Raw genomic sequence first — 17,820 nt, 5'->3', positions numbered from 1 at the left:
CTGATTGTGATCTGCACTTTTGAATGCATCATAAAGGAGTTGCACATACAGTGATTAGTTTCTTTAATGTAGGTACAAGGTATAAAACTTCCTGAAATGCTTTTTCAGGAGGTGGCTGTGCAGCCAGGCATGGCATGCTCCATAGCTGTGATTCCCTGGAATCACTGGCATTGATGGGAATGCCGTAATTAAACTATTTCGTCTATTGTCTTTGCTAAGGCCATGAAAGGATGTAAAACTTAAAGCTGATGATAAATAATGAGCTTCACTGGGACAATTGTAATTTTATAGGCAACTTGATTAGAAATTTATATACAGGGTGAATTAAAATGTGAATTATAACCCGCAGGCCACTATATTAATTGAATGTTACAGATAGCTTCAGTTAGCTCTTGCATGACTTGTGTCCAGGAATCCTAAAGGAATGGACAGACTTTGATTGAAATAGAGCTTGGGAAAAAGAGAAATCTTAATATTTGTTTTAGCATAGCTGTTAAATTTTTGAAAGGAGGGTTGAGCTATGCAGTTCTCTTCATTGCACTGCTAGCATGAAGAACCACAGGAAGTGCGTTAGTCACTTCTGGGACTCCTGCTCACAGACATAAATATGTTCCAACCTCACTGCACACACTGCTGCCTCCAGAGGAGGTTGGGAGTGGCTGTGGGCTGTGAAGTGATGATCCTGTATGAGCTCATCCTGCTGGTACTGACTGCCTGAAGACAGTTGAGTTGGTGGACTCTGTATTGTCAGGCCTTGGGCCAGATCAGGTATCATCCCTCATTGCAGAGCTGTCACAAAAGCAGCACAAAAGCTGCATCATCTGCTGAAGCTAATTTGACAGAAAGGCAATAATCTGCCCACATCTGATCCACATTTATTTGGTGCAGCTCTGGCTTCCAGAACAATATATATGAAATACAGCCCTCACCATAGCCAGTCCTCTACTGTACAGACACTCTGGTCAGTCAGGCTGTAAGGATGCAGCAGCTCAGTTTACAGCAATTCATCAGCTGTTAATCCAATCAGTCTGCTCTGCTAATCAAATCAGTCAGCTCCGAGCATGCTCCCGGGCTCCCATCAATGGAGCAACGTGGAGCTGCAGTGGAGGGGAACTCTGGGATTTATATGATATCCTACTGTAATTTCTTAATGATGCTATTTGATCTTAAGCCATACAATATTGGTGTTTTTACATTCTTTCAGATACAGATTTTGATATTCTACATGTATGCGTTAAGATGTTTTTCACATTTCCCTGCTGGTGCTAACTGCAGTGAGCAGTAGTCTGACTTGGCCTTAAGTCATCCTATGGGAAATTATGTCTTTTCTATTAAAATGTGTACATTTAATGCACATATAAGATTTTAGTGCACATTTTACTGACCTTCAGGTGTGTTTTGACATCCTGATCAAATAGCTTTTTGAATAACTGTTTTCCCAAAACTACTTAAAGCAAAACATGGCACATAATGCGTTTGGGGTTTTTTTGTGGTATGCTGCTATTTATTAGTTGTTTCTTTAATGTAGAATGCATTTATTTTATTTACAATAAGAAGTATTTAAATACTGTTTACTGTTGACTTCTGCAAGATTTTAATAAATGGAAGATACTACCACTTGTAAACATTGCTGATTGCTTATGGGGGATCATTTAGGTCCCATTTGTGTATGAATTAGTTTCCAATTTAAGGAAGGGTGACTGTTCACTTGTAGTGCATACATATGTCATGTAAGACTTGCATTTTACTCCAGCTTTCTGTCTTTGACTTGGGGAATATCTCCAGTAGTAATTTGGCTCAAGTGGAGAAAATCAGTAGAGTGAAGCAGTTGGTGCTGTGGCCCCCACCTCTATACAATCTGCTGTGCAGCACTTTTATTTTGGACTAGATTTAGTGGTGCCTCTCAGGATCAAATATCCATACCAGTACATATATTGAAACTGTTCAGAGGTGTTACTTGTTTGGATCTGTGTGCCCCCTTAGGGGTTGAAGCGTGACAGATGCATTGGTACTTTTCCATTTCCAGTTTATACTTCTCCATAAAGAATCCGCATCCTGTGTACCAAAACTGGTCTGTGAATCAAGCCATTCCACAGTAAGCAGGAATAGTGCAGAGGGAGGGATTTGCTTCCAAATTGCACTACTGCTCTGAGCAAAAACAGTGATATAAACATAGCCTTCAGCTAACAGAACAGGGCCTTCTCCTGTATTTTACAGACAACAGGTAGGGTATGAAGTCAAATAGATTCAATTCTGTAAACTTTAAATTAATTTAGCCTGACATGAGTGTGAGGACAGAAAAGAACATGATGGGAATGTACAATGCATTTATTATAAACAAGGCGATACTCATTGAATATTTAACTGCCCACATGTGTTCATTTTGGTCTTTCTGTTTTTTGTTGCCTTCCCACCCCCGACAGATGTACCTTTAGTTTAATTTCTTCAAATGTTCAAAGTATGATCTTTTTAATATATATATATACACAATGGCTGAGAGCATGCATTATATCGAGTTTACAAAGGTGCCCAAATAATAATGCTCTAGATTGAGAATATTCTTTTGAATTTCATGCTTTTATTGACCTGAACTAAGGAGCTTTCATCAGGGATTAAGAATACATGTCCTTTTCCTGACAATGAGGTTACTGGACCAGTCCAGCCTATAGGTGTTTGTTGTCCTCTGTTGAAAGTTGCAGTCCTCTTAGATGTGTCAGAAAATACTGCATATGTGGCTGCTCTCCAAACCAGTTATTTCAGGATGCCTACATTAACTCAGGTATTCTTAATATCTAAACCAGGTCACTTTGACAGAACTGCATTAGGGAATAATTACAGAAGAAGTTGTGCTGACAGATGGGGAGGAGCTGTTGTCTCTGAGCACAGGACAGGGAGGAGTTGCAGTGTTGTCATTTTCACCTGGTGCAGCTATAGATAGACAGCACTTCAGCCTGCAACCATATATTATGTTTGTTTGTTTGTCAGGATTTTTTTTTGAGTGTAAATTCTGTATAATTTGCTAATAAAAGCAATTAAAATCCTCAGGGAGGGAGATCAAGCATGAACCAATTTTACCACATTAATGGAAGGAAGGGAAATTTGCCATTTTACAGATGGGAAATCTCAGATATAGTTGTGGTGGGTGGGATTATATTTTGTGGATTTCAGTGTTGGATTATGCCTCTGAACAGCTCATTGGTTTTCTGTCAGTTCTTCAGTTGCCTAAGTTTTTGAGCGTCATTGATCAGCACCCCCCAGGTGGGGAAAGTGATAACTTAGCATGCTAAAATAAACTAGGAGATATTTTTTTTTTTGCCCCCCAGGGTAGTTTGCGTGATAACTTTCACTCACACCTGTTTTATCTTTTTTTATGTTATTTTGTCTTTTGTTGTAATTCTTCTACAATACTTAAAACCTAACCATTAATGGCAAATCCTGCTGTACAGAACCTTTTAATCTCTAAGTGCTACCCCATGGTATGGGACAGGACACTGTAAAAATGGTAGTTGTCACAAAGTGTGATTGTGGCAAAGGATGTATCTTGCTCCCAGCTCTGGGTAAGAAAAACTTACGTAGCTGTTGTCATCAGCAAAAGTATTGAGGCAGAATATTCCTGAGCAGTTTTTCAAGTGCTTCTAGGAGAGTCAGACTAACCAAATTGAGTCAATACAAAAAAAGAAGTCCCTTGCTAAAGCTCTGAATCTGCATGATAAATTGTGTGTCACAGGTTAATTGTTGTGATTTTTGTGCTGTAAATAAAAGATGTATTCAAGAAAAAATGAAGGGTTACAAAAAAACCCCCTTTTAATCAAAAAGAGCAATGTCAAAGTAGGTTTTGTTGCGGGCTTGGACAATATAGCTAAATATAACTGTTTTCTTTATGCATTTCTGCTTGCTCCATAAATCATCAGGTTAAGAATGGATTTTTGTGTCTCCTGTTCTAGAGTTCATCTATTATATCTGCAAGGTATCTGTTTTTTTGGATGACAGGGATGGCTTCCTACTTGAAAAGGGCATGTCCTTAGAGGGTGGCCTTTCAGTATGGTAAGACAGTGGTAGAACTTTGTGCTCAGTAATTGATGCTGTTCATTACAAAGATTTTGTATTGGAGAATAAAAATACCTTGGTAGTAGTAGAGATCTTCCTCTGAGAATCGTGCTCTTAAAGTCTGTTTTAGAAGGTCAAGAGAGGCAGAGAGGATAAGCGAGACTAGCAGTAACTGCTTTTTTGACAAGATAGGAGGTTTGATTCATGATTTTGTTCTTAGTTTTTAATTTAACATTTCTGACTTAATATTTGAAGGTCTTTTTACTCAGGCTTTACTAAGAAAAAATTGAAGGCATGTTTCTCTACCATGACTTTCTTCAACTCTTGGAGTTTCATTTTCTTTTAAGATGTCTTTAAATAGTTTTGTGGGAAAATAAATTTCATTTTTCTAGCTGCATGGGTTTTCAAACCCAGTAACTACTAGAAAGTTAAATAATCAGAATAAAAACAGTTTTAATGAATTTTAAGATTTTAAGTAAAATTTGGACAATTTATATTGCATGTCTCTCTATAGAATGCATTGAACTGATTAACAAGGCAAAGGTGGAGCTTGTTTGTATTTGATTCTTATTTTGGTGGTGTTGATTTGGTTGAGTTTTTTTAAGACTTATGCAGACAGAGCTGAGCAACATCCTGATGACACAGTACAACACCTGCAGGGTATCACATGCAGTCATAGGGTATGTCCTTGCTGCTGTATTGCTGCTATATAATCTCAGCTATATTGCTGCTGAGATTATAATAATAGTAATCATTTAACCCTCCTGTTGAAAACCAGGGAGTACATTATGATAGCATGCCACGTGTAACATTGAGATGCACTCTTAAGAAAAATCTATTGTCAGCAGTCATGTGATTTGGTAATGAATCATATACCATATATGTACACTGTTTGTATGTGCACCATACGTCCTTGTATTTTCCTCCCATCCTTCTAAACTGTTCTGTAGACATTCCATTGGGTTAATGCCACTCCCGTAAATGTCACTCTTTCTTTAGAAGTTCTTCTAGGTAGGTGTGATCTTGGCTTCTATGCATGTTTTTTTTTTTCATGAAGGGCTGGGAGTTAAATTAATAAATAACGGTCTCAAACACCTGCCTTTTTTATTACCAAAAAGAAGAGAGAGATGAGTAAGAAAGCTGTATCAGTCCCATAACTGAAATGAAGTGGGATGGAGGATTTACCAGAAGAATCAGCCTGGGTAGACAAAATGAAATAAAAAGGGGAAACCCTAAGACTAGCTTTGTACTTATATCTTTTTCAGTAAAAGAATTCCTTTTCCACAGGATTAGCATGATTGGCATAAGTTTTAGTCTGAGGCATGAGCCTGTGTCTTTGCAGCTGCTGCTGTCTGCCCTGCCTGCTTTACCCCAGTGCCTGAATTCCTCCAGCCCATGGGTCCCACATGCAGTTGTAGAATGTGCATGCTTAATACTTGTGACATAAATATCATCTCTGTTTGCAGATAAGTGAGGCATGGTAATGTGTTCAAGTATGTGTATCAAAGGCTCTGGCAAAAACAAATTCTCTGTTTTCACAAGAAGTCTCTAAAAAAAATCATCTGAATTTGTCCCAGTTCCTAAGCTGTTTCGTGTTGTTCCTGGTCGCTAAAGGTTAGCTCACTGTAAGTAAGAGATTCTCACATATGCTTTATGCTAAGCAAGCAAATTATTCAAACAATATCAAATTGATACGTTTGGTAAGGTAAACACCCTGTATTTATGCAGCATATTTAAACATGACTTCTGTATTGAGTGAGGGAAATCATGTCCATGTTGAAGTTGGTGCAAGAGCTTCTCTGAGGCAGTGCTGATTGTCAATTTTAAGATGTTATATTCAGATTCTTGTGCATGCAGCCGAGTTACTGAAGAACAATTTTGGTATTCCAGTTTTTGAGATGAAAGTAATAATCTTAAGTTTAAAGTGAGGGATATCCAGTCAACAGTGAAAGACTATAGCACTCTAGAACTACAATACAGATTACAAAACTACAAGACTATTTTATCTACACTTAATAAATTATTTACATGCAGGTCACTTTTTTGAGTTGTATACCTCCCCATGCCTAATGCTTATTTTTGCTTTTTAACAGGTAGAGAGAATTGTTGACAAGAGGAAAAACAAGAAAGGAAAAACAGAGTATTTGGTGCGATGGAAAGGATATGACAGTGAAGATGATACTTGGGAGCCAGAACAGCACCTTGTCAACTGTGAGGAATATATACATGAATTTAACAGACGCCACAATGAAAAGCAGAAAGAAAGCACATTAACCAGGACAAACAGGACCTCTCCAAATAATGCCAGAAAACAAATTTCTAGGTCTACCAATAGTTCTTTCTCAAAGACATCTTCTAAATCTTTAGTTATGACTAAAGAACACGAGTCAAAAAATAGTCAACTTTTTTCTGCCACACAGAAGTTCCGGAAAAACAATTCACCATCGCTTTCTGGACGTAAAAATATGGACCTTGCAAAATCAGGTATTAAAATCCTAGTGCCCAAAAGTCCAATTAAGAGCCGGACAACAGTTGATGGCTTCCAGAATGAAAGCCCAGACAAAATGGACCACATAGAGCAAGATCAAGATGACTCTGTAGCACCAGAAGTAGCAGCAGAAAAACCTGTGGGAGCTTTGTTAGGACCTGGCGCAGAGCGTGCTAGGATGGGGAGCCGACCACGGATACATCCATTAGTGCCACAATTGCCAGTGCCAGTAAAAGCCACAATTGCATCAGCATTAACAATAAATGGAAAAGGTAGGTGTACAAGTCATCATTTTGGTGGTGATTTTTCATTTGAAGTTTTTTTACAATTGAGATGCAGACAAATTACCTACTCTGCTTCAGCCATGCTAACTCAAGTCTGGAGAACTTCACTTTATTTTACGTAACTATATAACTACAAAGCCATTTTGAATTTTACAGTTTTTGGTTTCCTTGCAGAGGCTATTGGTATTTGTGTTTTCAGAATCACCATCAGATACATCTGTGTTTGCCTTGACATTGTGTGGTACACACACCATTTCCAGATATTACATCATTGCTTTAAGTTGATTTAAATAGGTCAAATTTGGTATGAATATAAGAAACATTAATTATGGGAAAAGATGTATGGTGTGAGCAAGGATTCTTCATAACAGTTTATATATCTGTTATATATGTTGCTTGGAGAAAAAAACAGTGAGAGTGATGTTGTTTAAAAAACAAAGTTAATTAGCTTTGTTTCTGTGAAAATTTGAGCCAGTTGTGGAAATACATATGCCTTCTGCCTGGATTGAAATTTGTTTTCATTATATTTTATCAATATTTTGTTGTTTATACCTCATTTGATATTGAACGCTTACTTAGGAGTGATGTTGGCTTGCTAATATCTAAGTAGGTCACAGTTAATGCAATTTGTACTGTAAAATTTGTGACACCAAAGTAACCCAAACTGCTCTTCTAGGAGGGAACTGTTTGTCCCCCATCCAGCTGAGACTCTTGTTTAAGATTTCTTGGTCCTTATTGTTGTGCCCCAAACCTTTGTTCTTGTCTGACAGACGCAGCTGTGTGGTCACAAGTGTTCTCCTAAGCAGGCTTTTGAGGCTAAATTTCCCAGTCTAAATTTTCAAGTAAAGACTGAGCCCTCAAATAAAATGCAGCAGGTCAAATGTGCAGGTGTGCTATTGATGACGGCTTGCTGGAAAAATTGTCTGGAATTTTTCGAGGATTGGACTTGCCAAGAAACACACTTAGAGACACTGGATAGGGAAAAAACATGCTAGAGACTTTGGGAGAGTTTGTGTTGGGTACCCCACTGTTGCTTGCATTCAGATTTTCCAAAAGAACAGCTGCAGCCAGAGAGCTTGAGAAGTGGTGGACAAGGGAGGAATGTGCTCCTGGAGCTGCAGTGTCAGGTCATGGACCAACCCATTTTGCTGCAGATGAACTAGGTAACCATGGTAATGCACACACAGATGCCAGGAATATCTCTTGCTTTGCATGGGCTCAAGGAGGAATGCAAATCTCAGAGGATATAAACAAGGCTAAGGGGATGATGCAGGAGATGCCAGGATGAGAGTTCTCCTGAGTAGGTGAGGTAGAGGAGTGTGTTTTCACATGGGATGGTTTTATGATGGATAATAGGCGTTTTGGAGTATGGTGGAGTTCTTAGTGTAGTGATTCTAAGTTCTGCCTTTGGCATCTCATTTTTTTTTTTTGCCTTGTGACATCCAGGAAAAATACCTGGGGCATGAAGGCTCTTTTTGGGTAGATCCGATTAAATTGTTCCCACCAGCCTCTCACTTTGATAACAGTGGTAGGGCAAGGGCCCAGTTACAGAGCATCAGATGGAAGCAGAAAGGCCTGCAGAGGAAAGGGAGTGACACAGAAGATGTTAGGTAAGATTCATTCCTGTTTCACTACTGTGTGAAAATTTCCTCAACTGCCACCACCTCCCTCACCTCTTCCAGGCATTTGTCTGGGCAACTAACAAGGAAAGCTGTTGACTGACTCAAGGGATGATGACAATACAAGAGTTTTCTCACACTTATGTGTTCACAAGATCCTAAAGGTGTAGATCAAAAAAGGAGAGCCAAGGAGATAGTCACAATAAGCGGTTGATGAAACATACACAATATGTTCCACCTTCTGTCTGCTGCTGGAGGCATATCAGTGCATTTCCCTGATACACCACTGCCAATCCCCAAGCTGAGCTGTGCATATCTGCTGCAAAATGGATGCTAAATATCCATATTTATTGGGGTTTTATTTTGTTCACCTGCAACACTTTTGAGGGTAACCTTCCTATCATGCAGACTTTCTGTGATTATAAAACTTGGAAAAAAAAGTTGTAAAAGAAAAACACTGTGCACTTATGTCTGACACCAGTCTCTCTTCCTGACTTTTCAGGACTTCTTTGACGTATCTTACTCATGAAGGAGCTCAGGCTCTAACTCAGCCATTATGCATGGCCTGAATCGATTTATTTAGGGAGAAGCAAAGAGAGACAGCCCTGTCTTCTAGAGCTCTCTTGCCTTGGAGCTTCCTGAGCTGACACATTTGCTGTCTTTTCACTCCTTGAAGATGCATTCTTTTCCTTGCTGTTTTTATTTTTAACTTCACACTGCAACTCATTAAAAGTGTAGTAAATAGGTGCTTCCCTCCCCTGCATGAGGCTGCTGCAGTTCAGGATCCTGTTTTGCTTCTTACTCAGGACATTCCTTCAGTCTTAAATGGACACCTCATCACATTTTCAGCACGACCTCAGGAATCATATATCATGAGGGGTATTCATTGCACAGAAATGCGTCTTCATGTGCACCAGATCTGACATATTAATAATACAGATGATAGATCTGGCATTTGGAGCACTCTTTCCAAACTTCCCACCTCCTCCACATACACCTTCTGTTAATTTTAAGAGTTCCTACTACCACTTGGAGGATGCTGTCAGGAAGACAAAAGCATGTTTTGAAAAATAACTTCTTACTTGAGCTGGTTTAGGAATTTTTTATCGAGATGTTTTTCTTGGTAAACTGAATTAGTCAAAACAGAAATCACTAGCCATAAAGCATAATTTTGAAAGATTTTAGAAAAATACAGATTACACTTCAAAAAAAATTTAGACAACTTTTAAAATTAAAACTGAATTGCATTTTTTAAAGTAATACTGGAAAAATAAAATAAAGTTTAATATGAAAACAGTGTTCCTGATTTTGAGTATGCTGCTATGACTGCTTAGTACTGTGACTCAGGTAAATCTTTAAGTCCTTGCTCAGGATGGTGAAACTGCGTGTTTAGTCTGTAACTTGTTTTCCCCAGCCTTGATTTTACTTTTTTGTTTGTTTGTTTGTTTAATCTATAAGAGAAGTGCAAACCAAAAATCCCAGAAACGAGTATGCATATGAAAATGCCATGACAGTAATTACTAGGAAATATTAGTGTTATTGTAGCACCTAGTCCTGGTTTTCCTGAGACAAACTTCAATGGTGCAGTTCATGTTCCAAAATCTTTCAGTCTCAGAAAAGGCAATTGGCAAATATCTGTTTAAATATACAGGGGTTCTGGTCATGTTTACTCCGGGAGCTGGTGGTCTCAGCACACTGAAATCAAGCTTCTATCAAAAAGAGCATTGTGTTGAATGTTCATATTTTAAAGGCTTGGCCTTGAAAAGTGAGTCAATGGAGTAATATATATATACAAGGCTAAGAATTAGGGTGATGTATGGAAAAAGTGAGGACAGATCACTGAATTGGACATTGCTGTGGTTCTGGTATTTTGAAATAAGTGGTGATCATCAGCTGTTACTAAAAGTTAATAAAAGCAATCCTGAAATGGATGAACAAAGTAGAAACACAACAGCAAAGAAATGAAATGTTGTGGAGAACGTGTTAGTGGCACCTACAAGTAAGGCATATTACTCAAAACTAAGCAAGACAAAAAGTGGCTTTGTGTCTAACAACAGGTTCTGATACCTTAAAAGTTTCTGAAAGTTTCCTTCATCAGAATGGTATTAAAAAGTAGCTTTGAAATCTTATTGCAAATGGTTTCATAATAACCAGAGAAATTCTATTTAATAGAGTGCACAAGAAGAGAAGCCATAAAGGGAATCTGTGCACAAGAAGAGAAGCCATAAAGGGAATCTGATCTGTCAGTCACACAGGGCTAGAGAGTTGTCTTGAAATTTTAGAAAGGACCATAAGTCAGGGGAATACCATTTCTTGGCAAAATCTGATATTTTTATTCTAGATAACCCTATAGTTGCTATAGTTTTTATTCAGCTAGCAATGTCTAGCTTGTGGATGTAATTGAGAATAAATGCCACAAGAAGGGAAATTTCAGGCAGAAAGGCATGCAAAGCTCAAAGTCTAAAATAAGGAAGAAAAGCATATCTAGCTGCATGTGTTGTCAAAATTCGAATAAGGCAGGCTCGTGCTGGCACACGGGAAGAGAAGAAATAAAAGAAATGCAGCAAATTACAGCACTTGTTAGTCAGGCAGACACCACCAGTGTGCACAGTGGCATTAGCATCTCCCTCCTTGCACATATTAGATCAGATGAACAACTTGCAAGAGCAGCAGGCTGACAATACAAAGATACCTCCAAGGAAACGAGGGTGTCTGCTGATTTTTTAGTTGGATAATGGAGGTGTTTTTGTCTCAAAACAATGATATTGTCAGCAAATGAAAAGTGGCATCAGAAAAGTGGCATCAGAAAAAAACCCAAACAAACAAGAAGAAAAGACTGAACTTAAGTTTTGTTTATTACCTGTTCTCTCTTTTCCCCAAAGCAGCTTATGGGATTAAAACCCACAGATTTGGAAAAATAAAAATCCAGTCAAACACCAAAGGAAAATAGTGTCTGTTTGGTTAAGTGTCTGATAGGTTTAGTCTCAAAAGGAATCAAGCAAGCGTGGAAGGGATTATGGAAACCAGTGGAACTGAGGAGAAACATCTGTTCTCAATGCAGTACCAAGCCCAGCTGAAAGGAGTTCAGTCCCTCCCTGTTCAGTAGGGTGAGGGAATTGCTCACACTTCCCTCCCAAATTCTCCTGGTTACTTTTTCACCTCTGCCTGTGTGTGCCTGGGTGTTGGACTCTGCATGGAGGGATGGTGTCACCAGCATAACTGGCCAAGCTCCAGAGTCCCATGGGAAGAGCACAGCAGCTGACAGAGCTGTGAACCACAGAGTTGTCGAGATGAACCACAAGCCATGCATATAAATCCTCTGAGAAAGCAGAATTAAGAGAAGGGTTGAAGAAGTTCATTGCTGTTAATTTAGAGTACAACAAAAGTTTGGGATGATGTATTACAGGTTTTCTTAATTTCTTTTAGCATCCTGAAAGGACAGAAGCAGATTTGAGCCGTCCTGTTCTTAGTTGGGAGATTTTGTTGGTTAAGTAGTAAATTGTGATTTAAAAAAAAGCCCTAAGAGAAGAACTTCCTTTTTCAGTATGTTTCGTACGTTGCACTTGGATGGGTGGCTTGATCTCTGCTGAGTGATCTGGAAAGCAACCAAATATTTTATTAGTGCAAACAAAAGCCTGTTAAATGGGTTAAAGTCCTTTGCAAAGCCCTCTTAACTTCTAAAATTACTGGTGAAACTCCTTTTTCAAATGCACAAGTGTGTAATTTTCTATCTTTGGTTGTGTATCTGTTTAGTAAATCATTAGAGAGTAAAGCAGTTTTCATTTAATCAAGCTGAAAGACACCTTTGGGTTTTTGGGTTTTTTTCCTCCGGAAGTTGACTTTTGATTTTATTTCTTAAGAATTCACATTATTATGTCCCTTATGCACTATATTGCAACATTTTAACCTAACATCAATTTTTCCTTCTGTCTTACAAAGTCAAGTTCTTCAGCTGTTTTAACTAAAATTAATCTGAATTGTTGCCAATTTGTTCTTTGTCTATATTTTCTGGCTTAGTATAAATGCAAAAGTTTTGGTATGGTAGTATGGTAGAGTGCATGGTCTATGTCATGTGGAAAATTGATCTGTTACTGTTCTGGTTTTTTGTATTCCCTCTGCACTATTGCTTCTGCAGTTTATAGTACACTTTATTACTTTACATGGAGCTCCAGGGTTGAGAACTTGCTGTGAAAATCTCTTATCTTTAGAACCGTATTGGTTTATGTCAACAGATTATCATAATAATAGTAATCAGGATCTAAGTGCACAGTTTGCTTTCATTTTTGAGAAACATAAGGCATAAGTGACTGGTTTCTTTCCTTTTCTGCCTTCTGCCATTCTTCAGTACTTAAAATGGAGATGTCTCAGTTGGGTGCTACATTGGTGTAGACTTTTAATGCAGCTGAGCTAGTGTAAAATGTAGTTACTTTGAAAAGAATGATCCCTTTCCTTTCCTCAATCCCAGGTATGGGAGATATATTTATATATGTGATTAATCATATATATATGTGGCCTAACCAACTGCTCCTTTAAGGGCAGGTTTATTTTTATCAGCCTTCTGGAAGTGACAGTGAGATAGAGGATGTGTCCCTGGGGAGGGAGACAGACATAATTTTTTCCTTTCTTAATTCCATTCCTGAAAAACCCTTAAAGGAAACTCTGAATTGAACTTTTTTGTTTTAAGAGAAGGGTAAGAAATTTCCCTGTGAATTCTCAGTTCGGACATAAAAACCTCAGCCTAAGTTGCTAGAAAAACTCTTGTGTTGTTCTCACTGGCATTTGCATTACAGCTGTAGCCCCCTGGTAAGCATAAAGCTCATAGGAGGTGTGCAGTTCCTCTGATCTTAGAGCAGTTTACATGAGCTGAGGAGCTGGAGTCTCCATCTCTCTTGACTGACAGATCAGGTGGGGTCAGTAATGATCTGCCATTACATTCTCCTACAGCACATGTGCCAACATGAGACAAAAGTAGATTCTGAGGACAGGTTTGTCACACCTGCTGTGCCAAAACTTAGGAAAGATGAAGCACAATGAAGCAGAGCCTCAGTTTACAAGACACCCTTTCGACCTACTTTGCATACATCTGCACAGAGAAAGTGTCTTGAAGATCAGACTGAATGATAGAACAAAAGTGTTGAGCTAGATACTTTTTTTTTAATCCAACATTATCAAAATTGTAGAACTTCAGAACAGCTTTTGAAATGTGAAGTGCAATCAGAAACACTTACGTGGTGCCTTTTGCAGTTGTGCCTGGTAGAGTAACCAGATATTTTTTGTCTCTCGCTGTTTCAATTTTTGAAAAAGTTTTATCTCCCATCTCTGTTAAAGCTGTGAAGTGGATGGAACATGTTTGCTAAGTAAACTGTCATTATGAATCTGCATTCTCTTGAAGATTAATCTTAATTTTTGGTGCAAAAATCCATTAAAATAACTAAAATAAAACAACTGTAATGTAGTTTGTAGGAGATTTGCCTAGATCACAGTGCCTACATAAAATAAAGTCAACAGAACATCTTGACATTGCGACTGTTACAGGTGGGATAAAATATCATGCAACTAAGACAAAACTGTGAAATGCTTTCAATGCTTGTGAAAGAGAGAAAGTAGATTTAAGAAGATGAATAACTAAGATTCAGAACCAATTTTTTTTAAGGCTAGCTGTTGGGATAACAGCTGGATACAGTCTTGAATGTTATAGGTGTTCATAAAAATACTTTTTATTTTTATGTATACACACACACACACACACATATATATATATATATATTATATTGCCCTGGAATAACTCTACTTCCTACCAACCAGAGAAATTTCAGTACTCAAGGTGGCATAACCATGATCCAGAGCTGCTGCTGTGAGTTACTGATAATAATACAATGAAGTACTGTTATTTAAAAGAGAATAAATGCAGAAGGTGTATGTTTGTAGTACTGTATGCAATTTTTTTCAAACAAAAATATCTACATTACCTGCTCTACATACCACTTATATTGTAAACTTATTTAAGAACACACACTGAAATGCATTAGGCCACAAATTATCAAACATTTAATTCTTCTTTAGTAACTGTTTTCTTAATTTTGCAGTCTTAGAACACATAAAAAAGCTTTTGCCTTTAGTAAGTGTAATTTAAAATGCTTTAAAGTTTATTATGTTTTAGACTCCTTTAAGAAGCAAAGGCAAATCATAAACATTGGCACTTTGAGCTATAATATTCTAAATTTAAATGCATCTGAAAACTGAAGTCTTAAAATTTAATGTGGAAGAAGTGGAGGAAAGCATCGTACTATTGTATTAAGAGTTCTTTAAACATCTTATTGAAGCATGGATAAAGAAATACAGACTGTCATCTATTTTCTTTGAAAATATTCCTTGAAAGAGGCAACCGAAGAAAGTAAGAAGTTGTGCTTCAAAAGACTGCTCTGAAACTGACTGGAAGAAAGGAAAACAGAGTAGGCTCAGTGGTTTGTTGTAGTTGTGTCACAAGGTTGGCAGTGGCATCTGTGCTTATTTATATTTAGTGATCTCTTTTTAAAGAAAATGTTGCAGTGAGCAGCAAAGGTACAAAACTTGCAGAGAAACACTTTACTACTTAAGGTGCGAGAAAACAGAAATGTCAGAGGGACATACCTGAAGCAGGCTAAATGAAGGGATGAACAGCAGGAAGATAGCTTGAGCTGATCATTGTTCTTGCTAGCTCCTAAACAGAATTTTTTGTTTGGGATGCAGATAGGAATGCCCAGGCGCTGCAAAGGGCAACTCCAAGAAGACTTGGCCCAATATTGGACTAAAGAAGCTCTCAAGGTTTCTCTCTTTGTCACACACATTTGTTATTACTTTTCAGGCACACCTGGTGTGTAATGAATCTGTAGAAAACACGTTGGCTGGCACAATGTCTTCCATGCCTTAGCACTGCTGTCTCTTGGATTTCAGCTTGAATTCCTGTGTTGTTTGAAAGATGGGCTGGAATGAGAGAGAGCAGAGTAAGTGGCTGACAAGATCCTTAGGAGAGGTGTCCCGATGTACTTCCAGTGCATACACAGCTGGAGAATCTAGGCCAAGCCATTAGGCTGGTACAACGGGAACAAAAAGGATAATAAGTAATTTGATTTAAAATCCCATATCTAAAGGGAATAGAGTAAATAATTTTGGAGAAGAAACAAATTATAGGCATGATGAAATAATGATTGATGTAGTTGGAAATTTCTATTCTGGAACTGAATAGACAAGGGGACATCTAGAGAAATTAAAGGGTGTCAAATTCAAAAGAGAAAGATTAGTTATAGCTTTAGTTGTAGCTTCCATTTAGTTCTGAGAGCTCTTTGCTAAAACGTGTTTGATTCCAAGAGAAGGAGGTAATGGCCGTTTTTAAAAAATAGTCATTTGTGGGAATAATGGGAATATATCGTGTTTGTAGGCCTGGTATACTTTTACATAGAATCTAAGTTCTCTTTCCTCAGAAGTAAGGAAGTTTTTGTGATGCATCTGAAAATTGTAATTCAGTTATCTTTTACATGTTTTTCTGTGTTGTTATCCAGTATTATTTATGGAATTATTCTCTTAACTATTATTCATAGAATTAGTTTAGGACTGTACAGATGTCCAGAGATTCTAATCATTGCCCTGTAGGGCATCAGGATAGCCACTGGAAAAGCAGTGAGAAGGTAGAGCTCTGGTCTGGTTCCTGCTGAGGTCCTTATGTGAAGCACCCTTTCTTTACAAAAGTTGCTTATAGAAATATATAAAACAATCATATTAGAAAAAAAATGCTTCAAAGTTCAGATGTTTTAGGTAAAAAGCACTGATTGTCATTTGTTTGGTATAGTCAGCTAAAAATCCCATCCAGTGTAAACAGAATTACTGTGTTGCATTCTCACCTCATCCTCTGGGTGGATTTCAAATTCAGTGGGCACTTTTGAGAAATACAGGAATGAGTCGAAAGCAACCGTAAATGCAAAGCTTATTTTACCAGACATAACACTTTATTGACAGAGCCGATTTAAAAGCAAATTTTCAGCAAACAGAAAGAATATCCTGCCAGGGCTTCTCTCAGAGTTGGTAAGTGTGTGAAGATGTATTTGTGGCAGTGCAGGGTAACACCCTTTTGTCAAGGAATTCAAAGATAGTGGGTTTTTTCTTACATTAGTACAAGCAGGCAAACTCAATATGATCGTAATGGGTAATTCAAACAATTTACTATGTGGTTTGTGATTTTCTGTTTCAATTTCTGAGTAGAAAGGTTGACAGATTATTCTGTGTTCTTTAAAGAATCATCTATTTTTACTTTCTGTGCATGGGTAGGCAATTAGCTTGAAAACCTGTTTTAAATATTTAACAGTTTATACAAAACACAAGTTACATCTTTGCTGTTATTGAAAGCTAGTGGGCCATTTTGTTTTCTTTTTTCTTTTCACATTGATAGTGCTTTTTGTTCCATTAGCTTTATTGAGTCCTATATAGTCAGTCAGGTTTGGGAGGGGTTTTTACAAATGATCTTTCTGAGCACAGACAATGGAGCAGTGGAAAAGACCTTTCTAAATAGGTGAGAGGGAGAAAAACCCAAAAATTTTAACATTTCTTGTTCCACATCCTTGTAGGAAATAGAAAGTTTTCCATTTAAAAAATGGTAAAAAGTAAACAAATTAAAAATCTTACCATTAATATGTATAATATTAGTATGTATTATGTAATAACTCTGTAGTAAGAGAGTGATCATATAGTACCAGATAGTAATGCTAGGAAGTGGAGGCTTGCCCAAACCATGGGTCAGGAGCCAGGATCTCGTCTGAAAAAAATACTCTGAAAGCAGGGTTTTCTAAACTTCATTCATTTTCTGCTCTTAAGAATCACAGGAAATATTTATTTCAAGGATTTTCTTTTTCTTTCTGGAGTGCTAGATATCACAACCCTTTAGATGCTCTGAAGAAAAAGTAAAAAGTAACAAGTGTATTATATGTAATCAGCTTTGAAAGCAATGCGTGAAATTATTCAGGTATGAGTACCTTTAAGACACATAAAAAAATTCTGTGGGTTTTTTTATTCTTCACATTGGTGCGTTTAGGTCCCTGTTATGTTTATTGACCTCATGGAACAGTGCTGATGCTTTGCATTCAGATTTCTTTTTGCATTTCTAAATACAGATGTAACTAGCTAACATTAAAGCACTGAGTAGCACTAAGCACTAAAGAGCACTAAGTGTTCTGAAAAAGTAATACAAGCCAAAACAACTAGTGTTGCCCACTGATCCTTATTTTTCAGCTCTCCATGAAGCTTTGAGGAAGAAAATGGACTTGTTACAATATGTTAAGATATTTTTCTCTGAAGTCCTTTCTTTTTTCTAGTATTAAGTTTTACTCTGGCACAGTGGTCATCTTCAAGGAGT

The 17,820-nt window shown here is 37.6% G+C and overlaps 1 protein-coding gene across 3 annotated transcripts in view; it reads left to right on the top strand.

Annotated features, from left to right (window-relative positions):
- Positions 1-17,820, top strand: part of CDYL (chromodomain Y like) — a 103,606-nt gene that overhangs the window by 40,214 nt on the left and 45,572 nt on the right. For all 3 annotated transcript variants that reach the window (XM_064425805.1, XM_064425824.1, XM_064425815.1), the window contains exon 2: positions 6,141-6,807. In XM_064425805.1, the coding sequence (XP_064281875.1) occupies positions 6,141-6,807 (667 nt within the window). The remainder of the gene's footprint in view (positions 1-6,140; positions 6,808-17,820) is intronic.

This window comes from Passer domesticus, chromosome 1, assembly GCF_036417665.1.
Source record: "Passer domesticus isolate bPasDom1 chromosome 1, bPasDom1.hap1, whole genome shotgun sequence".
Taxonomy (NCBI): Eukaryota; Metazoa; Chordata; class Aves; order Passeriformes; family Passeridae; genus Passer; species Passer domesticus.
The sequence above is the reverse complement of the archived record's forward strand: the minus strand, read 5'-3'. Positions and strand labels throughout refer to the sequence as shown.